Below are 26,236 nucleotides of genomic sequence, written 5' to 3' on the forward strand. Positions count from 1 at the left end.
CAATGTGGACATCATCCAAGCAGCTAAATCTAACTTCTACTTCTCAGTAATTTTTATGCCTGATTTATATGTTTTTTTTCTAAAGATGTTTTAATGGTATACATATTTTATAACAAATAAATTCATATTTACAATTATAATAAGAAGTCTGATATAAATTTATATATACAGTGGAAATGGATTGGAACAGGATTAAGTTGATTGAAATATATGAAATGCATGCAATAAAATAAAATATAAAAATGAAACGGTTTAAGGAGAATGCAAAGAATGTGATTATTTATCATTGACAATTATTGTAATACAAGAGCGGTGTCTGTTGTGGGAAAAACTGTTGTGTTTTAATGATAGTATTTACTGTGGTTAAATATGTCCGAGTAGACGACAATGAGGCTTGAATTTATTCCATCAAAACTAATGCAATTGATAATGAGGCTTAAATAGCATTACTAAAGATGGCTACCGGAATCTCAATAAGGAATAACGGCCATAGAGAGTAATGTAAGTGAAATCAAGGCTTGGATAGCAGAGTTAAAGATGGCCGCTGTAACCTATATAAGGAAGTACATGAAGTACATGAAAATGAGGCTTGGAGCGCAAAACGCAGAAGTAATATGACCGTCACTGTGACTGTGACGCCGGGAACCAGCCGCTGTAAATAAGCATACCATGGAGCCCAAACATATGTCTGAGGAAGCCGCTGAAAGGAAAGGCGGGGAAACGCGTTACACAAGTGGCTTAACGGAGAAGTGCTGCTGTGGTAGTACATGATGGATTTACCGCTGACCGTATAAAAGAGACTGGGACCACGGAGACTACCAACACCTTCATTCCCACCGATGTTGTAAAACACTGGCAGGACCAGTAGAGTGGATGAGGAGTGAGATTGTATTATGGAAGACCCAGGTATATATATCTCTCATGATACAAACTGTGTCGCTATTGGAGATTATCAGCTCGATTAAAAGAGCGGTCTAATGAACTGATATGTGATTCTGGAAAGCAGCACTAGTAAAAAAGTGAGCAAGGAGTGCTATGCAGTCTAAATGAGAAACATTGATAAATCCAGTACTGCTCACTAGCAGAACATTCTATCTGGGATAGCTAAAAATTGCTTGTGATAAGTGTGCACTACTTTAGAGTGGAGCATTAACCAAACAGCCTCTCTACGGACAATTGTTCTTAGTTATTTTTTATTATTATTATTATTATATTTTATTTGGGGGATATTTGTATATGTTTTTATTGTGAATTAAAATAAGATTTTACTCACCGGTAAATCTATTTCTCGTAGTCCGTAGTGGATGCTGGGACTCCGTAAGGACCATGGGGAATAGCGGCTCCGCAGGAGACTGGGCACAACTAAAGAAAGCTTTAGGACTACCTGGTGTGCACTGGCTCCTCCCACTATGACCCTCCTCCAGACCTCAGTTAGGATACTGTGCCCGGAAGAGCTGACACAATAAGGAAGGATTTTGAATCCCGGGTAAGACTCATACCAGCCACACCAATCACACCGTATAACTCGTGATACTATACCCAGTTAACAGTATGAAATATAACTGAGCCTCTCAACAGATGGCTCAACAATAACCCTTTAGTTAGGCAATAACTATATACAAGTATTGCAGACAATCCGCACTTGGGATGGGCGCCCAGCATCCACTACGGACTACGAGAAATAGATTTACTGGTGAGTAAAATCTTATTTTCTCTGACGTCCTAAGTGGATACTGGGACTCCGTAAGGACCATGGGGATTATACCAAAGCTCCCAAACGGGCGGGAGAGTGCGGATGACTCTGCAGCACCGAATGAGCAAACTCAAGGTCCTGCTCAGCCAGGGTATCAAATTTGTAGAATTTTGCAAAAGTGTTAGACCCTGACCAAGTAGCAGCTCGGCAAAGTTGTAAAGCCGAGACCCCTCGGGCAGCCGCCCAAGAAGAGCCCACCTTCCTCGTGGAATGGGCTTTTACAGATTTAGGATGCGGCAGTCCAGCCGCAGAATGCGCAAGCTGAATTGTGCTACAGATCCAGCGAGCAATAGTTTGCTTCGAAGCAGGAGCACCCAACTTGTTGGGTGCATACAGGATAAATAGCGAGTCAGTTTTCCTGACTCTAGCCGTCATGGAAATATATATTTCCAAGGCCCTGACTACGTCCAGTAACTTGGAATCCTCCAAGTCCCTAGTAGCCGTAGGCACCACAATAGGTTGGTTCAAATGAAAAACTGATACCACCTTAGGGAGAAACTGGGGACGAGTCCTCAATTCTGCCCTATCCATATGGAAAATCAGATAAGGACTTTTACATGACAAAGCCGCCAATTCTGACACACGCCTGGCCGAAGCCAAGGCCAACAGCATGACCACTTTCCACGTGAGATATTTCAAATCCACGGTTTTAAGTGGCTCAAACCAATGTGACTTTAGGAAACCCAACACCACGTTGAGATCCCAAGGTGCCACTGGAGGCACAAAAGGGGGCTGAATATGCAGCACTCCCTTAACAAATGTCTGAACTTCAGGCAGTGAAGCCAGTTCTTTCTGGAAGAAAATCGACAGAGCCGAAATCTGGACCTTAATGGAACCCAATTTTAGGCCCATAGACACCCCCGACTGTAGGAAGTGCAGAAAACGGCCTAGCTGAAATTTCTCCGTTGGGGCCTTCCTGGCCTCACACCACGCAACATATTTTCGCCATATGCGGTGATAATGGTTCGCGGTCACTTCTTTCCTGGCTTTAATCAGCGTAGGGATGACTTTTCTCCGGAATGCCCTTTTCCTTTAGGATCCGGCGTTCAACCGCCATGCCGTCAAACGCAGCCGCGGTAAGTCTTGGAACAGACAGGGCCCCTGCAGCAGCAGGTCCTGTCTGAGCGGCAGAGGCCATGGGTCCTCTGAGATCATTTCTTGAAGTTCCGGGTACCAAGCTCTTCTTGGCCAATCCGGAACAATGAGTATAGTTCTTACTCCTCTTTTTTTTTTGTTGAGGTGGGACGCCATCATGTCGACCTGTGGCCGTTCCCAACGGTATACAATCATCTGGAAGACTTCTGGATGAAGTCCCCACTCTCCCGGGTGGAGGTCGTGCCTGCTAAGGAAATCTGCTTCCCAGTTGTCCACTCCCGGAATGAACACTGCTGACAGTGCTAACACGTGATTTTCCGCCCATCGGAGAATCCTTGTGGTTTCTGCCATCGCCATCCTGCTTCTTGTGCCGCCCTGTCAGTTTACATGGGCGACTGCCGTGATGTTGTCTGACTGGATCAGCACTGGCTGGTTTTAAAGCAGGGGTCTTGCCAGACTTAGGGCACTCAGTTCCAGAATATTTATGTGTAGGGAAATCTCCTGGTTTGACCATAGTCCCTGGAAGTTTCTTCCCTGTGTGACTGCCCCCCAGCCTCGAAGGCTGGCATCCGTGGTCACCAGGACCCAGTCCTGTATGCCGAATCTGCGACCCTCTTGAAGATGAGCACTCTGCAGCCACCACAGCAGACACACCCTGGTCCTTGGAGACAGGGTTATCAGCCGATGCATCTGAGATGCGATCTGGACCACTTGTTCAACAGTTCCCACTGAAAAGTTCTTGCATGGAACCTGCCGAATGGAATGGTAGGAAGCTACCATTTTTCCCAGGACTCGCGTGCAGTGATGCACCGACACCTGTTTTGGTTTCAGGAGGCCTCTGACTAGAGATGACAGCTCCTTGTCCGGGGGAAACACTTTTTTCTGGTCTGTGTCCAGAACCATTCCCCGGAACAGTAGACGTGTCGTAGGGACCAGCTGTGACTTTGGAATATTTAGAATCCAACCGTGCTGTTGTAGCACTTCCCGAGATAGTGCTACCCCGACCAACAACTGCTCCCTGGACCTCGCCTTTATCAGGAGATTGTCCAAGTATGGGATAATTAAAACTCCCTTTTTTTGAAGGAGTATCATCATTTCGGCCATTACCTTGGTAACTACCCTCGGTGCCGTGGACAGACCGAACGGCAACGTCTGGAATTGGTAATGACAATCCTGTACCACAAATCTGAGGTACGCCTGGTGAGGATGGTAAATGGGGACATGCAGGTAAGCATCCTTGATGTCCAGAGATACCATGTAATCTCCCTCGTCCAGGCTTGCAATAACCGCCCTGAGCGATTCCATCTTGAACTTGAATTTTTTATATATGTGTTCAAGGATTTCAATTTTAAAATGGGTCTCACCGAACCGTCCGGTTTCGGTACCACAAACATTGTGGAATAGTAACCCCGGCCTTGTTGAAGGAGGGGTACCTTGATTTTCACCTGCTGGAATTACAGCTTGTGAATTGCCGCCAGTACTACCTCCCCTTTCTCCGAGGGCAGCAGGCAAGGCTGATTTGAGGTAACGGCGAGGGGGAGTCGCCTCGAACTCCAGCTTGTATCCCTGTGATACTACTTGCAGAACCCAGGGTTCTACCTGTGAGCGAGCCCACTGGTCGCTGAAGTTCCCGAGACGCGCCCCTACCGCACCTGGCTCCACCTGTGGAGCCCCAGCATCATGCGGTGGACTCAGAGGAAGCGAGGGAAGATTTTTGATCCTGGGAACTGGCTGTCTGGTGCAGCTTTTCCCTCTTCCCTTGTCTCTGTGCAGAAAGGAAGCGCCTTTGACCCGCTTGCTTTTCTGAAGCCGAAAGGACTGTACCTGATAATACAGTGTTTTCTTAGGCTGTGAGGAAACCTGAGGTAAAAAAATTTCTTCCCAGCTGTTGCTGTGGATACGAGGTCCCAAAGACCATCCCCAAAGAATTCCTCACCCTTATAAGGCAGAATCTTTTAAAGTCAGCATCATCTGTCCACTGCCGGGTCCCTAATACCCTCCTGCAGAATGGACATTGCATTAATTCTGGATGCCAGCCGGCAAACATCCCTCTGTGCATCCCTCATATATAAGACAACGTCTTTTAATATGCTCTATGGTTAGCAAAATAGTATCCCTGTCCTGACAGGGTAACAGACCTTTTTTACGCTGCAGCAGCACTATCCATGCTGAGGCAATTTCAGGTCTCAGTATAGTACCTGAGTGTGTATATACAGACTTCAGGATAGCCTCCTGCTTTTTATCAGCAGGCTCCTTCAAAGTGGCCGTATCCTAAGACGGCAGTGCCACCTTTTTTGACAAACGTGTGAGCGCCTTATCCACCCTAGGGGATATCTCCCAACGTGACCTATCCTCTGGCGGGAAAGGGTACGCCATCAGTAACTTTTTAGAAATTACCAGTTTCTTATCGGGGGAACCCACACTTCTTCACACACTTCATTCACTCATCGGATGGGGGAACAAAACACTGGCTGCTTTTTCTCCCCAAACATAAAACCCCTTTATTTAGTGGTACTTGGGTTAATGTCAGAAATGTGTAACACATTTTTTATTGCCGAGATCATGCTACGGATGTTCCTAGTGGATTGTGTATATGTCTCAACCTTGTCGACACTGGAGTCAGACTGCGTGTCGACATCTGTGTCTGCCATCTGAGGTAGCGGGCGTTTTTGAGCCCCTGATGACCTTTGAGACGCCTGGGCAGGCGCGGGCTGAGAAGCCGGCTGTCCCACAGCTGCTACGTCATCCAGCCTTTTATGTAAGGAATTGACACTGTCGGTTAATACCTTCCACCTATCCATCCACTCTGGTGTCGGCCCCACAGGGGGCGACCACATTTATCGGCATCTGCTTCGCCTCCACATATCCTCCTCAAACATGTCGACACAGCCGTACCGACACACCGCACACACACAGGGAATGCTCTGACTGAGGACAGGACCCCACAAAGTCCTTTGGGGAGATAGAGAGAGGGTATGCCAGCACACACCAGAGCGCTATATAATGCAGGGATTAACACTATAACTGAGTGATTTTTCCCCAATAGCTGCTTGTATACACAAAATTGCGCCTAAATTTAGTGCCCCCCCCTCTCTTTTTAACCCTTTGAGCCTGAAAACTACAGGGGAGAGCCTGGGGAGCGGTCTTCCAGCTGCACTGTGAAGAGAAAATGGCGCCAGTGTACTGAGGGAGATAGCCCCGCCCCTTTTTCGGCGGACTTCTCCCGCTTTTTTGTGGAATTCTGGCAGGGGTATTTTGCACATATATAGCCTCTGGGACTATATATTGTGCTATTTAGCCAGCCAAGGTGTAAATATTGCTGCTCAGGGCGCCCCCCCCCCCCCCCAGCGCCCTGCACCCATCAGTGACCGGAGTGTGAGGTGTGCATGAGGAGCAATGGCGCACAGCTGCAGTGCTGTGCGCTACCTTGTTGAAGACTGAAGTCTTCTGCCGCCGATTTTCCGGAACACTTCTTGCTTCTGGCTCTGTAAGGGGGCCGGCGGCGCGGCTCCGGGACCGAACGATCGAGGTCGGGTCCTGTGTTCGATCCCTCTGGAGCTAATGGTGTCCAGTAGCCTAAGAAGCCCAAGCTAGCTGCAAGCAGGTAGGTTCGCTTCTTCTCCCCTTAGTCCCTCGTAGCAGTGAGTCTGTTGCCAGCAGATCTCACTGTAAAATAAAAAACCTAAAATATATACTTTCTTTCTAGGAGCTCAGGAGAGCCCCTAGTGTGCATCCAGCTCAGCCGGGCACAAGATTCTAACTGAGGTCTGGAGGAGGGTCATAGTGGGAGGAGCCAGTGCACACCAGGTAGTCCTAAAGCTTTCTTTAGTTGTGCCCAGTCTCCTGCGGAGCCGCTATTCCCCATGGTCCTTACGGAGTCCCAGCATCCACTTAGGACGTCAGAGAAAATACATTTTCTTACAATGAACACCGCAAGTAGAATACATTGTTAGTTCTTGTCTCTGAGTTTACCAGCCGTGCTCCAATTGTTTTCAGTTTTTAACTAGTTCACTTCCTACCAAAGAAACCGCTCTCTACTTCTGGCACATCCTCCTCTCCTGTCCCATGATTTGGGGTAATACACGGCTCTATCCTCATTTGGAGAACTAGCTTACTAGGTTTTCCTACAGTGACATCTCTATCCAGATTACACAATTTTATAGCTACCTCTGATCTGCATCACACCTCTGGTAACGCTCACTCCAGCCTTCAGCACTCCTGCTCTCACATAGTAACCATTTAAGGAAGTCACTAATAGGCCATTAAGTATTTAAAAACATGTTTCTTTAGTAGAGCTTACCCTACTCCCACTTAAACAACAAACACTCCCACAACTGTTCCACTCTCCAATCTAAACCTGGCTACACACTGGACGATATCTTGTTTGATGATCTGCAGGGGCATAAACACGATATGTCTGTGAACTACACTGTTCACAGATATACTGCATCATGTCGGCCCTGCAGATGCTCGATGTATCTGCAGATATATTGACGCATGGTTGTGTGTATGAGCGACCCGCTGATCGCCCATACATTTTTGGGCGATCTGTGGTGACATACAATGAATTGAAAACAATATGCATAATTAGAATAATATCTAAAATTATGAAGAAACAAATGAAAATAGTTACAACATATTAAACATAATTAACATCAGCAGAGCAAGGATACATAAATTGTAAAAAAAACAGTATCCTCAGATTATAGCATATAATCTTTCATATATTAATATTTATTTGTTAATAGTCATCCTATTTATGTAAAACAATCATGTAAACATAGGGATGTTACATTCTAAGGCTATAATTGCATATAATTCCCAGAAACCCATGACCCAGATTAAACATCCATATAATTATTCTATATGACATTGTTTCGCTGAACTACTGTCTTGTATTTCTGAGTTTTTAATTTTTAAATAGTTTTAGCACTTCTCTTTTGCAACCATTATGTAAAGGTGGCGAAATAATAAATACATACATTTTAAATATTAAGGCATAACTGGTTGGTGTTGCAAAATGTCGTGGTTGGTCATGTTGTGGGGGCAGTGGTCTCTGCAGGGTTCCAAGACTTCATTTCTTTTCACCAGCCTCTTGTTTATAAACTTGATGGATAAAGCTTTTTGTTATTTTGCTCACAATTTCACAATTGAAAATGTACTTCTGAAAGAATAGCAAAAACAGTTATGTTAATCTAATATAAAGTCAACATAAGCTATGAAAGATACTGCATGTGTAATAATATGTTATTTTATTTATTTATTAGCAGTTTCTTATATAGCGCAGCATATTCCGTTGCGCTTTACAATTAGAACAACAATTATAGAACAAAACTGGGTAAAGACAGACAGACAGAGGTAGGAAGGCCCTGCTCGCGAGCTTACAATCTATAGATCAAGCTTGACGTGCCGTATTCTATTTCATTGTTCTAATTTTTATTGAAACTATAATTCTGTAAAATATTTAGAATATCTTAAGTGAGCAAAAGTCATTTAAGATGAATTATCACCTAATCTAAAATTTATTGCCATGGTCTTCTCCTTCCTGACGTGCCAAGACTCTTCCATACATTACTTTTTCCTCGGCTCTGTGGTTAGTCTCCCAACCCTGGCCAACCACATGGAGAAGGCGTGTGAGCAATATACCAGTCAGAAGGGGTAATCTGCGCTCTGAGAACAAAGCTTCTGATTTGTCCTCACGCTCCCACATCCCTTACACAGAAATTGTAAAAACGTGACCACTGCACTCTCCCAGCCAGCAGTGAGGTATGATTCTCAGGACTGTGAAATTCAGCAAAGAGTGTAGTGTAAGGAAAAAGGTTTTGTATAATAAAAAACAAAACAAAAAGACTTTACGGTAAATATATATCCAAAAATATCCAGCACATCATATTTGCAAAATTAGAGAAAGTTACAGAACTATCATGCAATCAGTCACAAAAGAACGTGCAAAAATACTGTATACTCATGTCACAGGGTACAGTGATTATGAGTCACATGGATCAGTAGCTGAAGGCAGCCGTTTTGGTGTCCATAAGCACCTTTATCACAGGGAATAATTGCTGTAACATGATAATATACAGCAGAGGTGGTCAAAGCATCAATCGCAATCAACTCGTCAACTATGGACATGCAACCACTCGATCGTGATTGACGTTTTGCAGCAGCCAGCAGATGTCACAGCCTCCTTTCCTGCAAGTGCCAGCTGGGATAAGAGAAGGAACATGGGCCAGCTAGAGGGCTTAGTGTGGCTGACGCAAGACTGCAGCCGCACCGCCCACCCTCACACTACACACTGAAATCACAGGCTGCTGCTACACTGCTATGGCTGTGGACTGTGAGCTCCCCTTTCTGAGGTCTCTCTCAGTATGTGTTAATCATGTTAGGCTTTGTGCAAGCATGGAGTCAAAGTAAAAGATATCATCATCTTGTATTTGAGGAAGGCCAATCTTCTTAGAGTCCCCATATTTATGATAGTTCCCCAATTTATTGTGGTCCCACAGTGAAAACTAAATACAGGTCCATTCACATGCACACATGCCAACAATGTGACTCGAAACGGAGGAAGAAAACTGCAACAATATTTTTAAGGCTTATCATTCAATTGGTTACTATAGAAGGAAAAAATAGGATTTTGATAACCTACCGGAAAATCCTTTTCGCCTAGTCCGTAGAGGATGCTGGGGATGACATCAAGACTATGGGGTATAGACGGGATCCGCAGAAGACATGACTTTTCATTGGGTTCATTGACTTTTCACTGGCTCCTCCGTCTATGCCCCTCCTCCAGACCTCAGTTGTAGGAACTGTGCCCAGGGGTTCAGTATGGTATGCCGGCGGTCGGGCTCCCGGCGACCAGCATACCGGTGCCGGGATCCCCGACCGCCGGCTTACCAACAGTGTGGCGAGCGCAAATGAGCCCCTTGCGGGCTCGCTGCGCTCGCCATGCTATTTTATACTCCCTCCAGGGGGGTCGTGGACCCCCACGAGGGAGAATAAGTGTCGGTATGCCAGCTGTCGGGATTCCGGCGCCGGGATCCCATCAGTCGGCACACTGAAGACCACCCGTGCCCAGGGAGACTGACATTTTGAGGAAAAGATTTACTTAAATTAGTGGTGAGATATCTACCAACTCACACCCTCAACCATGTCGCACACATGGCATTCAACATAACACACGCCAACAGGCATGAACCAATTGCAGCAACATGCTGAAACCAAGATAACACAACTTGTGTAACTGTAATAACTAAACTGCAGGTAAAGTACGCACTGGGACGGGCGCCCAGCATCCTCTACGGACTAGGAGAAAAGGATTTATCGGTAGGTTATCAAAATACTATTTTCTCATACGTCCTAGGGGATGCTGGGGACGACATCAAGACCATGGGGTCCATACCAAAGCTCCAGTACGGGCGGGAGAGTGCGTATGACCCTGCAGCACCGATTGACCAAACTTTAGGTCCTCATCGGCCAAGGTGTCAAACTTGTAGAACTTAGCAAATGTGTTTGACCCTAACCAAGTAGCTGCTCAGCAAAGTTGTAATGCCGAGAACCCCCGGGCAGCCACCCAGGATGAGCCCACCTTCCTAGTGGAGTGGGCCTTTACCGACGTCGGTAACGGCAATCCAGCCGTAGTATGAGCTTGCTGAATCATATTTCTTTTTTTTTATTCTGTTTTTATTGAAAATACTACAGACATAATCGACATGTAGTCACACAGAAATACAGTATTGAGCACATAGAAAACAGCCGTACACATCAATGTACAATAGCACAAACGAAATTCAACAATGTGGTCAATATGGCAAAAGTCTGCAATAATATATTTTCAAAACAGGAAAATAAGAGAAACACAGAGAAAGGGGGAAGAAAGAGGGAGAAAGAAGGAAAGAAAAGGCGACCTAGCCAAAAATGCAAAGAAAAACATGTCAAGGTGTATATATACTAGTAACAATTTAACAACCGCATCATGTCAGATAAGAGATATAAGTTTTGTAGGGTTCAGAGGATTTATATTCAATCCAAGGAAGCCATACGGTTGTAAAATCGGTCCGTCTGTCTCTAGAGCCCAGTAAGATATCCTCCATATTCATATAGTAATCCAGTCTAGAAAACCATGTGTTCCGAGTAGGGGGACTGGTGGACCTCCACAAAGTGGGAATCACTGCGCGGGCGGCATTGCCAAGGTGTCTCAACAATGATGTCTTATAAGTGGATAGAGGTGTAGAGGAATGGTTCAATAACCAAAATGCTGGGTCGGATGGGACAGGAGCATGTAGGATATCACTGGAGATGGAGATTACATCATCCCAAAATTTTTTAATAAGGGGACAAGTCCACCAAACGTGCAGCATAGTACCTAGACATAGCATGTAGAAGAGAGGGATGTCTATACCATCTCATCAGTGTCTTATATTGCGAACTCCCATGTGCCTTAAGAAATATAGATACCTATTCCCTCTCCGAAAGGGAGAGGTTTAGGTCCCTCTCCCATTTCCGAGTGAAAGGAGGAGGGGTTAAAGGGTCAGACAATTGTAGGAGTTTGTACAGGGTAGATATCGTGTGCAAAGGGTTCACAGGTGCAACACACATCCTTTCAAATGAGGTCATCTCCCGAGATGCTAGGCGGTAAATATTGCCCGTATATAAGAAGTGTCGCACCTGCAAGAACTTACATAAATCACCCTGTGGAATATCCCAGTTTGCTCTGATATCCGAAAATTGTTTAACCCCAGATGTTTGTACTAGCTGAACCATTCTAAAAAGTCCCTCTAGAGCCCAGTTTTGGTAATGAGCCAGGGAGAGGCCAGGTGGGAAAGCAGGGTTACCAAAAAAAGAAGTAAGGGGGCCAAGTTCCGAGGAGAGAGACGAACGTCGTCTCATCACCTTCCAGAAGGAGAGCGTAGGGGAGATAGTCGGGTGGGGTTGTGGAAGCATGGGAAGGGTCGGGAGCCAAGGGAAAATTTCAGGGTATTGTTGAACATATAAGCCCTCGAGGACTACCCATTGTTTAACCTCCCGACTCCTGGTCCAGTCCAAGATCCTGTTTAACAGTATTGCATGGTAGTAATTTTTAATATCTGGTAGTTGAAATCCGCCTTTTTTAGGTGGGCGAGACAGAATGGATCTGCTAGTCCTGGGCCTCTTTCGAAGCCAGATAAATTGTTGGATCAAGGATCGTATGGACCGAAACCAGGAGTCCGGGAATCGGATCGCAATGTTTGGAGGAGATAGAGCAGCTTGGGTAGGGTATTCATCTTCACAACATTAATTCTGCCTAGCCAGGAGAGATTATTGTGTTGCCATCTACAATAGTCCTTTTTAATGAGTTGGAGTAGAGGGTAAAAGTTCAGGGACATCAGGCGGGATAAATCGCTAGGAAGTTGGACCCCTAAGTATGTTTTATGGGAATCCCTCCATATGAATGGGAAAGTAGATTTCAAAAAGGCTAATGTAGTATGGGGGGTTGAGATGTTAAGGGCATATGATTTAGTTGCATTGACCTTGAAGCCGGAAAGTGAACTGAAAATGTCCAATTCACACATGAGGTGTGGAAGGGAATGAGTGGGTTGCGTGATGACTGTCAATAAGTCATCCGCGAATAAGGCGAGTTTATAATCAGTATCACCCACTCGCATCCCATGAATGCGATCATTTGCTCTAATAGCCCTGGCCAAGGCTTCAATACAAAGGACGAATATCAGGGGGGATAACAGGCAACCCTGTCTCGTTTAATTGCTTATAGGGAAATTATCGGAGAGGACCCCGTTAACCCGAACTCGAGCTGATGGGCGTGTATAAAGGGACATCACTCTGTGAAGTGCTTGTGTACCTAACCCAATATGCTCCAGCACAGCCCTCATGAAGTCCCAGTTGACCCTATCAAAGGCCTTTTCGGCATCTGCAGAAAGTAATATAGTAGGGATCTGACTTTGAGAGACCAAATGGATAAGGCTGAGGATCTTTGTAGTATTATCTTTTGCCTCATGGCCTGGGACAAAGCCCACTTGATCATTGTGGATAAGGGATGGGAGGAACCGATTCAGCCTGAGGGCCATCAGTTTTGCGAAAAATTTAAGATCCACATTGAGCAGGGATATTGGTCTATAGCTGGAGCACACTGAGGGGTCTTTTCCCGGTTTAGGAATCACAGTAATTTGGGCTTCCAAGGATTGATCAGAAAAATGAGCATCAGCCGAGATGGAGTTAAAGGCCCGTAGTAGTCTGCGGGCTAGTGCATCTCTAAATACTTTATAGTAAGCGGCGGTAAAACCATCCGGGCCCGGACTTTTACCTGAGGGCGTAGAGGATATAACTTGTTTGACCTCTTGTAAGGTAAAGGGTTGTTCTAAGAAGTCTCGATCAGAGCAAGACAATTTAGGGTATGCCACTTTTTCTAAATATTTCCTGGATCTCATCATATTAGAAAGGGGATCGTGAACTGGGGAGGGATCACCTAGATTATATAAAGTGTTATAGTAATGTTTAAAGCACGCAGCTATCTCGGGTGTTTTAAAGCAAACGGCGCCTGCGCTATTTTTCATGAAGGGAACAAAAGAGGCCGCTCTCTGGGATCTAAGTGTATGTGCTAGCAAACGGCCTGGTTTATTACCCCATCGATAGTATCTATTACTGCATTTACGCAGGGAGAGTTGGGTTTTGTTGTTGAGAATTTTCTGAAGGTGCGCTCGGGTCTCAGATAGCTCCACCAAATCGGAGGGAGACAGGGAGGATTTATGAAGGGTCTCTAAAGAATGGATTTTATGTAATAATGTGGTGGTTAAGGCTAGTTTATCTTTCTTCACATAAGAGCCCAATTGGATCAATTTGCCCCGTATAACACACCTGTGAGCCTCCCAGATAGTTATTTTGGATACCTCCTCCGTGTCGTTAATAGAAAAATAATCCGCAAATGCCTTATCCAATTCGTCCTTGCAAAATTTGTCATGTAGGAGGGATTCATTAAGGCGCCAAGTCCATGGACCAGGGGATCGGGATGGGGCTGAGAGAGACAGAAACACCGGGGCATGGTCTGATCCAAGTAATGGAGCCAATGGAGGCTTCTGCTAAAAGAGGGAGGTGTCGGTGACTCAGGAACAAGTAATCTAAACGTGAGTAGACCTGGTGTGGGTGAGAGAAGAATGAGAAATCTTGGTCAGAGGGGTGGGAGACCCTCCAGGAATCAGCTAATTGAAGTTCGTGAAAAACCTTCCTAACCTGTCTGTGTTTTTGTTCGGAAAATTTAGGGACAGGAGGGGAAGTGTCAATGGATGGGTCCATAGACCAATTTAAGTCACCTCCCAAAATAACAATACCAGTCATAAGGGTCTCGAGACGGGGAAGTTGGGAGCGGAAAAATTACAGTTGGTCCTGATTCGGAGCGTAGAGAGCTAAGAGAGTGTATGTTTGCGTGAATATAGTGCAATTAACCACTAATAATCTACCAGGGACCAATTTGTGAACTGAGACGTCAGTAACTTGTAGGAACTTAGACAAAAGTATAGCAACCCCCTTGGATTTACTTTCAGGGTTGTTGGAGTAAAATGCAAGGGGAAATCTATGATTCACAAGAGAAGGGCGGCAGGCTGAAGTCTTAAAGTGTGTCTCCTGTATAAGGGCAACATCAACTCTATCTGACCACAGTGTTCGAAATAGATGTGACCTCTTCTCGGGGATGTTGAGGCCCTTAGCATTGATTGAGACAAATTTAAGCCTACCAGGGACAGACATCAAATCGTATAACAGTACAATGTAGCAGGAAGCTCGGATAGGTCACCAAGGGGAGAGAGAGAAAAGAGGCAGAAGAAAAAGAAGAGAGAGAGAAAAAATCACAGAAAATAGAAACCTCAATATCAAAGAGAAACCCGCCATGGGAGAACTGGTAAATAAACCAACCAGAAGTCTCATAGGGCACTATGGCCATGTGCGGGAACGGGGCAAGGGAGTCACCCCCAAAGGCACTATATCAACTAGAAACATGCAATAAAAAACAGGAACCGGCAGTAACAAACTGTAAAACAGCGTAGACATAATAGCAATCACCATGTCAGAATGTGAAACTAAAGAGAGGTAGGCAGAACGGGGCAGTAGTACTATGGGGCAGTGTATAATAAATCTCGCCCGTCATGCCATGCCTGGAAAGTTCGACACCTCCGCAAATATAAGGCAACAGGGGAAAAAGCAATCAGGTAGCAGAGGAGTCCTGGCTAGCGGCAAGGGCTTTAGGGGCTTTCCCTTGGGAATTACGCACAACCTGCCACGATGCTCCACTTCCAGGAGGTAGAGGCGGATGCAGATCAGGAGAGATGAAGTCCCAGTCTGGAATCTTTATGGACGGGAGACCAAGACCGGAGCAGAAAGTGGGAAGGTCGGAGGGGGTATGTAGAGTGTGGGTCCTTCCAGAGGAGGAAACCTGAAGGTTGAAAGGGAAGCCCCATCGATACTTCAGCTGACGCCTGCGGAGTTCCTCTGTGAGGGGTCGGAGGGCCTTTCTTTGTTGAAGAGTGTGCCAGGAAAGATCTTGGTAGATGGAGATCGGGTCGCGATTAAAGTCCAGGCCATCAAGGCGACGCACTTTACTCATAATCTCCTCTTTCTGAGAGTAGTAGTGCAGGCGACAAATGACGTCTCGGGGTTGGTCTGTAGGGAGACCCCTTGGTTTAAGGGCACGATGAGCTCTGTCGAAGGTTATAGTATTAGCCGGATCTTTACCCAGGACTGTATTAAATATTTTCGTCAGAGCGTCTACTAAGCTTGTTTGGGGAACATCCTCAGGAATGCCTCTCACCCGGATATTATTTCTCCTGCCTCTATTATCCAAATCTAGCACACGGGACCGCAGCGACCGGATTTAATCCGATTGAGCCTTGATAACGTCTGTGAGGGATCCCATAAAAGACATCAGCAGAATCACGATGGTCCTCCAATGTGGTTACCCTGTCAGAAAGTTGTGAGATATCATGCTTGATAGACGCCAACTCTCTACGCATGGTATCCTGGAGATCTTGCTTAGTGGGTAGAGTTTTCATGAACGTCAAAATGTCCTGGAGAGCGGTATCGCCCTGAATGTGCGGAGCAGGCGGATCCATAACCAGAGGGGAGGCAGGGGAGGCAGAATGGCAGGAAGAGGGACTGGAGGAAGAGAGATCTCCGGAGGATTTAGTAGGAGTAGGTTGAAGGAAGGATCTTATTCCCGGCTGGGTCACGCTCCCTCTAGGTTGCGATGTATTACTTTTCTTTTTCCCGGATCTGACCATGCTGAGAGTAAAACAGATGATGAGGTGAGGTCATATGGCCGAGAGCGAACTGCTCGATACGCTATGAAGTGCCTTCAGTATGGTGACTCCCAGTGGAGTGGCATTAACATGCCATTAATCAAGTTGCAGCCGATAGGGCAGCATGAACACATTGGATACAGGATTCTTCATTCCTCGGGGAGGGCGAATCGAGGAAAGAACAGCAACTGCACCCCTAGCACACCCAAAATAATTAGCAAAAACGTGTCAATGTGGATATATCCAAGGGAGGGCAATGGAGGTACAGAAAAGTGTCAGTGCATCCAGGGAAGCCACTAGGGGGAGCTCCAACCCAGGATATGGGCTGTACTAGGAAAATCCACTGTGATGCAGGAGGCATATAGCAAAGGAGAATAATTCCTATCGACACTGTACCAATCACAATGGGTATAAATGCCTTTTAAGTAGAGGATTCATAATAATAAAATAAAATAAATGGGGGGAGGACAGCAAAGTCAGATATACTGGAAAGATCTCACCAGTGTAAAGGTTCCCCTCTTAGGCTGCATCAGAGTTCCCCAACTCCAGGAGTAGCAGCCAAGCACAGCCGCCCACATAGGAGGCTGCCGCGTACAAAATCCCCCGCACCCCTCCACACTCCGGGTGCAGGCAGGTTGAGGTCCTGCGGCACCGTGGGCTACAGTGCCAGTCTCAGTCCTCGGCGGGCGGGAGCCGCGGCAGTAACCGGCGCCGCCGGAGCCACCTAGAGCCGCGTCTGTAGCTGTGCGCGACCGTGTGCGGCAGTGCAGCCCGCGGGAGGAGACGCTGTCAGACGGCAGGATCGGAGCAGGGGGACAAACTTCGTGGGCCCTGCGGTAAAGGTGATCTGAAGGGAGGGGGTCGTATGGCGTGGCAGGAACGGGGGAGGTGTTCGGCCACACCACAGGTACCACCAACGGTGTGCAGTGGAAAATTGAGTCCCCAGCCTCGGCAGAGGAGGCAGGCCGCAACCCGCAGAGGGGTGGGAGACCCCTCCCGGCTCCGCGGATTTGGCCCCAAGAGCAAGAAAGAAGTCCCAGTGTCGAGGGGGTATTCAGGGAGGCAGTATGATAGGGTCAAGCCCCTGAAAAAACTTATTTTCGGGGCTGTACAAGCTGGAGCTTCCAAAAACCCTGTCCTTCTTCAATGGCTACCAAGCCACGCCCCCTGAATCATATTTCTAATCCAACGTGCAATAGTCTGCTTGGAAGCAGGACAGCCAATCTTGTTGTGATCATACAGGACAAACAGAGCCTCTGTTTTCCGTATACGAGCTGTTCTAGCAACATAGATTTTCAAAGCTCTAACCACATCTAGAGACTTTGACTCAGCGAACGTGTCAGTAGCAACTGGCACCACAATAGGTTGGTTTATGTGGAAAGAGGAAACCACTTTTGGAAGAAAATGTTGACGAGTTCTCAACTCTGGAAGATCAGGTAAGGGCTCTTGTGGGACAAGGCCCCCAATTCAGACATCCGCCTTGCGGATGCCAACGCCAAAAGCATCACCACTTTCCGAGTGAAAAACTTCAACTCTATTTCTTGTAGAGGCTCAAACCAACCCGATTAAAGGATCTGCAACACCACATTAAGGTCCCATGGTGCCACTGGAGGCACAAATGGAGGCTGGATGTGCAGAACCCCTTTCACGAACGTCTGAACTTCTGGAAAGGCGGCCAATTGTTTTTAAAAGAAAACTGATATGTCCGAAATCTGGACCTTGATTGACCCCAATCTAAGGCCCGCATCCACACCAGCCTGCAGAAAATGGAGAAAACGTCCCAACTCAAACTCTTCCGTAGGAGCCTTCTTGGATTCACACCAAGACACATATTTTCTCCAAATACGGTGGTAATGTTTAGACGTTACTCCTTTCCTGGCCTGAATAAGAGTGGGGATTACTTCCTTGAGAATACTCTTTCGGGCTAGGATCCGACGCTCAACAACCATGCTGTTAAATGTAGCCGCGGTAAGTCTTGATACAAACACGGTCCCTGCTGTAGTAGGTCCTCTCGAGGAGGAAGAGGCCGAGGATCTTCTATGAGCAACTCCTGAAGATCTGGATACCAAGCCCTCCATGGCCAGTCTGGGGCAATGAAGATTGCTCAAACTCTTGTTGTTCTTATTTTTTTGAGAACTTTTGGAATCAGTGGAAGTGGAGGGAAAACATATACCGACCGAAACACCCACTGGGTCACCAAGTGCATCCACTGCTATTGCTTGAGGGTCTCTCGACCTGGAACAATATCTCTGAAGCTTCTTGTTTAGACGAGATGCCATCATGTCTACTTGAGGAACTCCCCAAAGACTTGTCACCTCTGCAAAGACTTCTTGGTGGAGGCCCCACTCTCCTGGATGGAGATCGTGTCTGCTGAGGAAGTCTTCTTCCCAGTTGTCCACTCCCGAAATGAAAATTGCTGACAGAGCTCTAACATGTCTTTCTGCCCAGAGGAGAATCCTTGTCACCTCTGCCATTGCTGCTCTGCTTTTCGTTCCGCCTTGCCTGTTTATGTACGCGACTGCTGTTACATTGTCCGACTGGATCTGCACGGGATCTTGAAGAAGATGTACCGCTTGTAGAAGGCCGTTGTAAATTGCTCTCAATTCCAGAACGTTTACGTGAAGGCAGGCTTCCTGATGTGACCATTTTCCTTGGAAGCTTTCCCCCTGTGTGACAGTTCTCCAGCCTCGGAGACTTGCATCCATGGTTATTAGGACCCAGTCATGAATCCCAAACCTGCGTCCCTCTAGTAGGTGAGATCTGTGTAGCCACCACAGGAGCGAAATCCTGGCTTTAGGGGACAGGATTATTTTCTGGTGTATGTGTAGGTGGGATCCGGACCACTTCTCCTACAGGTCCCACTGGAATACTCTGGCATGAAATCGGCCAAACAGTATGGCCTCGTAGGCCGCTACCATTTTCCCCAACAACCGAATGCATTGATGGATCGACACGCTTGTTGGTTTCAATATTTGTTTGACCATTTTCTGGATTTCCAGAGCCTTTTCCACTGGAAGAAATACTCTCCGTACTTCTGTGTCCAGAATCATCCCTAAAAAGGACAATCTTGTCGTCGGTTCCAACTGCGACTTTGAAAAATCCATGATCTAACCGTGTTGTTGGAGTATTGACAGGGAGAGTGCGATGTTCTGCACCAACTGTTCCTTGGATCTCGCTTTTATCAGGAGATTGTCCAGATAAGGAATTATATTGACCCCTTTTTAATGAAGGAGGACCATCATCTCCGCCATCACCTTGGTGAATACCCTCGGTGCCGTGGAGAGTCTGAACGGCAACGTCTTAAACTGGTAATAGCAATCCTGTACTGCGAATCTCAGATAAGCTTGGTGAGGAGGATAAATGGGAACATGCAAGTAAGTATCATTTATGTCTACTGACACCATGAAGTCCCCCTCTTCCAGACTGAAAATCACTACCCTCAGGGATTCCATCTTGAACTTGAACCTTTTCAGGTAGAGATTCAGATTTTTCAGGTATAAAATCGGTCTGACCGAGTCGTCCGGCTTCGGAACTACGAAGAGCCTCGAATAAAAAACCTTCTCCTTACTGTGCCAAGGGTACCAGGACAATGACCTGATCCTGACATAATTTTTGAATTGCCGTTGTTACTGCCTCTCTTCCCGGAAGAGAAGCTGGCAAGGTTGATTTGAAAAATCGGCACGGCGGGACGTCTTGAAACTCTAGTTTGTACCCATGGGACACTATTTGTAAGACCCATTGGTCCAGGCCAGATTGAATCCAGATTTGGCTGAAAAGTTTCAGACATGCTGCCACCCGAGCGGACTCCCGCAAGGGAGCCCCAACATTATGCTGCAGATTTGGCAGAAGCAGGGGTGGACTTCTGCTCCTGCGATCCGGGAGACGCTGCGGATTTTTTTCCTTTTCCCCTTCCCCTACCTGCAAAAAAAGGGGAGACCTTTGGCCTTTTTGTATTTGTTGGGCCGAAAGGACTGTATGTGAGAGTGATGTGTCTTTTTCGCCGGTGTAGGAGCATAAGGCAAGAATGTCGACTTACCTGCGGTAGCCGCCGAGACTAACGCATCCAGCCCATCACCAAACAAGGTCTCACCTTTATACGGGAGAGCCTCCATATTTCTTTTGGAATCTGCATCAGCATTCCACTGGCGAATCTACAACGCCCTCCGAGCAGATACTGCCATGGTAGCGGTTCTTGGTCCCAAGAAACCAAAATATTTCATGGATTCTAGTACGTACGCAGCAGCATCTTTGATATGACCTAACGTTAGGAGTATCTCGTCTCCATCTATTGTGTCAATGTCTAATGACAAGTTTTCTGACCACTTTTCAATAGCACTACTCACCCACTCACAGACAATGGTAGGCCTGAGTAGTGTCCCATTGGCCACATCAATAAATCACCTCACTCACTTGTGGTCTGTCCGCTCCTTAAGTGAAGCCACATTCCAGGCGCATGGAGAAACACCTTTTCTCTTTTATGACAGGGCCCTGTCTAAAATGCGGGGTGACTCCCACCTTTTTTGGAAAAAGGTAAGCTGCCTGATATCCTTTTGAGAATCAGAAATTTCTTTTCAGGTTAAATCAGACCTGAGGTGGAGGGAAAATTACATTACTTCTTTACTAAAGTAAACCCTCTCCTTGTGGTAAAAGAGGGGGCTTCGTAACTTCTAACACCTCCTTTATAGCTAAAACATGTTTTGAATGCTTTTTTGCTAACTTAGGACCTATTCCCCTGGAATCACTAATGTCGACACAGGAATCAGAGTCTGTGTTGGTATCAGTTTGTACTACTTGTGCAAATTTGTATGTGACCCAGAAAGGTTCCTGTGGATGAAAGGCAGAACTATTAAAAATCACATCTTCAACAAATTTTCATTTTCTGTATGAGATTCAGTCCAACCTCTTACTGATATGATTCACACTATCATGTAACCTTTCACCCAGTCAGGCTTTGGTGTCATATTACATCTCTGTGTCCCTAACATGTCTCCACAGAGTTCCCTGCCACAGACATGTCACACACGTGCAGAACCACACCACAGACACTCCGGGATTTATAGGGGACAGACCCACAGTAAAATCTGTCAGAGGGACACAGATAGAATTTTGCCAGTTCTCAACCCAGCACCAGTAACACAATGTCTGTGAACACAAAATGCCCACTGACATTCAGCGCTTTTATAATGTTAATCACACAATTATATAGCAACAAATTCACTGTGGCCTCCCCCCCTATTTTGCACCCTGATACTTGTTCAGTGGTGGAGGAGGACCAGTGTTGTCTCTGCAGCCTGAGGAGAGAGAGAAAATGGCGCTGAGCAGTGTGCTGGCTGACTGAGGAGGAAGCTCCTCTCTTCAATGGTATGTTTCTCCTCAGCTTTTATGAGGTAATTTTTTTATACTGGCAGGGGTAGGACTGTGCCTCAGCAACTTATGCCCCTTATTTATGCCAGTTTCCATAGGTTTTACGCGGCCCAGGGCCGCCCCCCCCCCCCCGCTCCCTGCAGTGCCTGTGTATGTGTGGGCAACATGCCGCACTGCGCTCCCACCAGCCGCGCGGTACCTTTAGCCGTCACTTTCTCGATTGAAGATCTGTCTTCTAACACTCACCTGTCTTCTGACCTCTGGCTCTGTGAGGGGGGTGACGGCATGCTGTGAGAGTGAGCATCTAGGCACGGCTAGCATTCAGTTCCCTTCAGGAGCTAATGGTGGAGGAAGAGAGATGCAGATGCACACTCCTAGCACTAAGAACACTGATAGTAAAAATAATTTAAATAAACACTCACAATTAAAATGGAGTATAATTGAAGTTCTTAGCACACATTTGCGCAAATATGCGGGCCCATGTACCACGGCCAAGTGACTTCATCACATGGGTCCCTAACATTCCTAATACTATCACATTATATAAATTTATACAGGACTTACCTCTAAATAGTGCCCTTTCAATGTGTGATCTGAAATGCAGGAACCTAGCTAATTAAAACCCCTGAGGGTAAATGGGAGGGGTGCCAATACCAGAGGAAGGAAGCCTTGCCTTCCAGTGTACAATATATACACAAATATAGAGGAAAAAAGGGGGGCCTGGACTGCACACCCTAATACTAAAGATTTCAAGAGGTGCTATCATGCTGAGGCTTCTAATACTATGCTGGAGGAAGAGAGATGCAGATGGTGTCCTGTCAGCCAGAAGCAGAGCCATGAAACTCTTCAGGAAGTTGGTTCCTACTTCTGCCCCCTCAGTCCCACGAAGCAGGAAGTCTGATGCCAGCAGATCTCCCTGAAAATAAAAAACCTAACATAAGTCTTTTCAGAGAAACTCAGTAGAGCTCCTCAGAGTGCATCCAGTCTGTCTGGGCACATTTCTAAAACTGAGGTCTGGAGGAGGAGCATAGAGGGAGGAGCCAGTTCACACCCAATGAAAAGTCTTTAGAGTGCCCATGTCTCCTGCGGATCCCGTCTATACCCCATGGTCTTGATGTCGTCCCCAGCATCCTCTAGAACGTATGAGAAACTCAGTTTCTTGATTACTAATATATAAAATCGGTATTACACATCTTATTTTGTGCATAGACCCTAACTGCCCCTTTTCCCCTGACAGGTAAAACAGAGTTAGTGCGCGCCAAAATAGGGACGGGGCTTCATAGGGAAGGGGCGTGGCTGCTATGACCCGGTAGGTCTTCCCCCACTATCTGTGCAACCCCACCCCCTTACTTACCCGGTGCCTAGTGTGTAACTGGTGGCTGCAGCATCTGGGTAAATCAAAATTTGGGATTATTAAAGGCTGCGATTATTCGACGTTTGGAAAAAAACAAACCAATATTTAAAAAAAATGGTTTTTTAATATTTTTTTTAATAAAATCGTTTTGGCTACATTTTAAATATACAGTATGATCTTGACCCAATATAATCATAAACAAAACTGACAATTTCTTAGCATTTTTTGGGGAAAGAAATGGCAGTTAAGCGACTGGTTTTCATCGATCACACATATGAACCTTGATTAAAAATAACTAAACTACTGTAACTCCCAAATAATGAGTTATGCAGATAGTGTGACTCCTCTCACAATAACAATAATACCCCTGGCCAAAGCCTCTCCCCTCTCCATCTATTACAACTCACTGCAGTCTACCCCACAACTGCTTCTTTTGCCCTTCTCAGCAGTATAATTGAAACAGAACATCCCCCTTCCCATTTTCCCTCTTTCTTTTATCAGCCCCATACCTCACTCACATGGAATATTATTTTTCTCCTACTGTTCTATTTGGATTCACTGCTACTGGATGGTAGAGACCTAAGCACTGGGAAGCAGCCACTGGGAAACTCCAATGTTTTAAGAGAACTGATAAATGAGTTGATTCAGGTATAATATACACTGAAATGCCGCAAAATAGAGCCCATATGCAGATTTTTTTTTATATATATTTTAATAGTTATGTTTGAACTATTTGATTAGTATAATGTGTTAAAATTTTAGCGGATTCGGTTTTACTCGGTTTTACTCGGTTCTCAAAATCGAATCTTATTGGCTCACGGATGTCACGTGTTTTGGATAGCCAATAAGATTCGGTTTTGAGAACCGAGTAAAACCGAATCCGCTCATCTCTAGTTAAAAACCTTCAAAAAAAACAAACAAACCATATGACATACAGTACTATGTATATCAAAATGGCATGCATTTGGCAGTGTATACTTACCATCATAAATGTAATTGGGATTCAGGAGCTGTTCAAAGAGGAAAATAGAAAGTATTACTATAGTTTGATAATAAAATGTAAATACACTTACTGTACATATGTTAAATGTAAATACACTTACATATGTTAAATGTAAATACACTTACTGTACATATGTTAAATGTAAATACACTTACTGTACATATGTTAAATGTAAATACACTTATATATGTTAAATGTAAATACACTTACTGTACATATGTTAAATGTAAATACACTTACTGTACATATGTTAAATGTAAATACACTTATATATGTTAAATGTAAATACACTTACTGTACATATGTTAAATGTAAATACACTTACATATGTTAAACAAACCTATTAGAGTGACATCAATATATGAATAAAACAATAACAGTTATACTGACTTATGACTCCCCGATCCATGTCAAAAATATTATATATTCATAGCTAAATAAGGACAGTTTAGATCAAGCCAGGGAGGGTATCCTGGGACTTCTAAGATGACAATGAAAATTCTGGGTGTGGTATAGCGGTCCTATTGTCATTTTACCGACATTCATTAGTCCGACAGTGCTTGTCAGACACTGGAGGTTTCCCTTCAAATAATAGTTAGACATTAATCATAGGTCGACAGTGATAAGCTAGACAATGTAATTAAACCGACATACAAAAGACAAAAGACCGACAGCGTACACACAGACAAAAACAAGTCCGGAGAGGGGGGCATGGCCTATGAGGAGTATAGAAGCCTATTTGTAGTGTTCCCTTTGGCGTTTTATATTTGCCCCTTATTAGTACCCAGACTACTTGCTAGCACTTAACTGAGCTTCCTCGGCCTCCCTGGGGTCCCCCGAATCTGTCACTGAGAGCCGCGGAGCTGGGGGTCATCTCAGCACGTCCCTGCAGGCAGCGGCCTAGACGTGATGGGAAGCCGGGGACTTGAGTAGACGCCACACCCGGAATTCGAGCTCCAGGCTGCAGACGGGTCGCGCACCGGAAGTGCGCGGCCGAGATCACTGCCCAACCTCTCCACTGCACCCGCGGCTACCTCCAGACCCCCGGGCGCTGAGTGCGGCTCGGGACGCCGGGCCTGGCTCAGCTTAAAGAATATCGGCGGTGGACCCGGCGCCTGAGAGCCGTGGCGGCTGTCTCCGGGACTTCCACCAGAGCTGGAGCTGTGCTTTGACTCTACACTATCTGCCCTGGGGGGCTTGGACACTGGCTGGTCCGTGTCTGCAGCCTCCTCAGTGAATAATCCAAGGCCCCACAGCGCACAGGGACAATTTCTGGTGGAGGGTGAGTGCCTCTTTAGTCTCCTCATATCTGCAGTGTCTCTGCCCTGCTGTGTCTGCAGCTATGACACAAGCTAGTGCTCCCTGCTTTAATTAACCTTATCCTCTTCAGTTTACAACGGGGATTCAGCTACTAGCGGATATACTCCGGTCTGTGCCATCTGTGGCATGCAGCTTGCTGTGATGCCACTGTGCTGCAATGAGCTCCTGATGTGATTTTCTCCCGACCTCCCCCACCACTTATGTATATTGTGCCCGTCCCCTGAAGGTCCTCCGTGTTCCGCATCTCAGACCTGCGTAGTAGGTCTCCTGAATACACATACCGGACGCTCACCCTACTCTGGTCTTTTACAGCGTTCTCTAGTAACCTCTATTATGCACCCTAAAAAGGTAAAAGGGGCTCTACCCAGAGTGTCCTTTCCTATACAGAAATCATCGCTTACCCCTCCGTCATCTCGGGGGGAACCCCCTGCTTCTGCCTCGGACTTCTTGAAATCAAGTAATCCATTGAGCACCATGTCCATAGCCGGCATAGATGTGGACTCTGAAGCGCCCTTGACGGTGAAATCTTTATGTCAGATCCTGTCGGCATTTAAGTCGGATTTGGCCGCCGACCTTACAGCGGCAATCAGTGAGGTAAAGTCTGACCTAGTTGAAGTTGGAAACTGTACAGATCATTTGGAGCATAAAATAGAGGAACTTGTGTCATCCCATAATGATCTCATCACGGCACATGACCAGCAAAGGGTCGACCTAGACACGCTGAGAGATAAAATGGCGGATATGGAGGACTGCTCCAGACAGAATAACATTAAAATAAGGGGCATTCCGGACTCGGTAGCTAATTCGGAATTAGAGGGCTACAACCATGGCTATCTTCCATAAACTGCTGCCGGATGCCGACACTCGAGATTTGCTCATCGATCGAATACACCGTTTACCTTGACCACGCACGGTATCTAACGACCTCCCTAAAGACACCCTTTTACGAGTCCATTTCTTCCCCACCAAATAAAAGATCCTCAGAGCAGCGAGATCAGTAGGAGACTGTTAGGATCTCCTGTTCTGTGCTGCCACGTCGCCATGGCAACCGGGAGGCAAATGTTAGCGAA

General features: G+C 46.1%; 1 protein-coding gene across 4 annotated transcripts in view; it reads right to left on the reverse strand.

Moving 5' to 3' along the window:
* Window positions 1-7,563: 7,563 nt before the first annotated feature.
* The window catches only part of LOC134927777 (triple functional domain protein-like), a 110,973-nt gene continuing 92,300 nt past the window's right edge, over window positions 7,564-26,236 (reverse strand). For 3 of the 4 annotated variants that reach the window (XR_010177727.1, XR_010177728.1, XM_063922711.1), the window contains exons 3-4: window positions 23,826-23,853; window positions 7,564-8,012 (exon numbers count right to left, since the gene is read on the reverse strand). Coding sequence is in view for 2 of the 4 variants with exons in the window: in XM_063922711.1 (XP_063778781.1) it covers window positions 7,993-8,012; window positions 23,826-23,853 (48 nt within the window). In the remaining 2 variants the exon portion in view is untranslated. Of the gene's footprint in view, window positions 8,013-22,843; window positions 22,878-23,825; window positions 23,854-26,236 lie in introns of all 4 variants that reach the window. The other variant, XM_063922710.1, reaches the window with a different exon arrangement.

The sequence above is a fragment of the Pseudophryne corroboree genome, chromosome 5 (genome assembly GCF_028390025.1).
Source record: "Pseudophryne corroboree isolate aPseCor3 chromosome 5, aPseCor3.hap2, whole genome shotgun sequence".
Classification (NCBI taxonomy): domain Eukaryota; kingdom Metazoa; phylum Chordata; class Amphibia; order Anura; family Myobatrachidae; genus Pseudophryne; species Pseudophryne corroboree.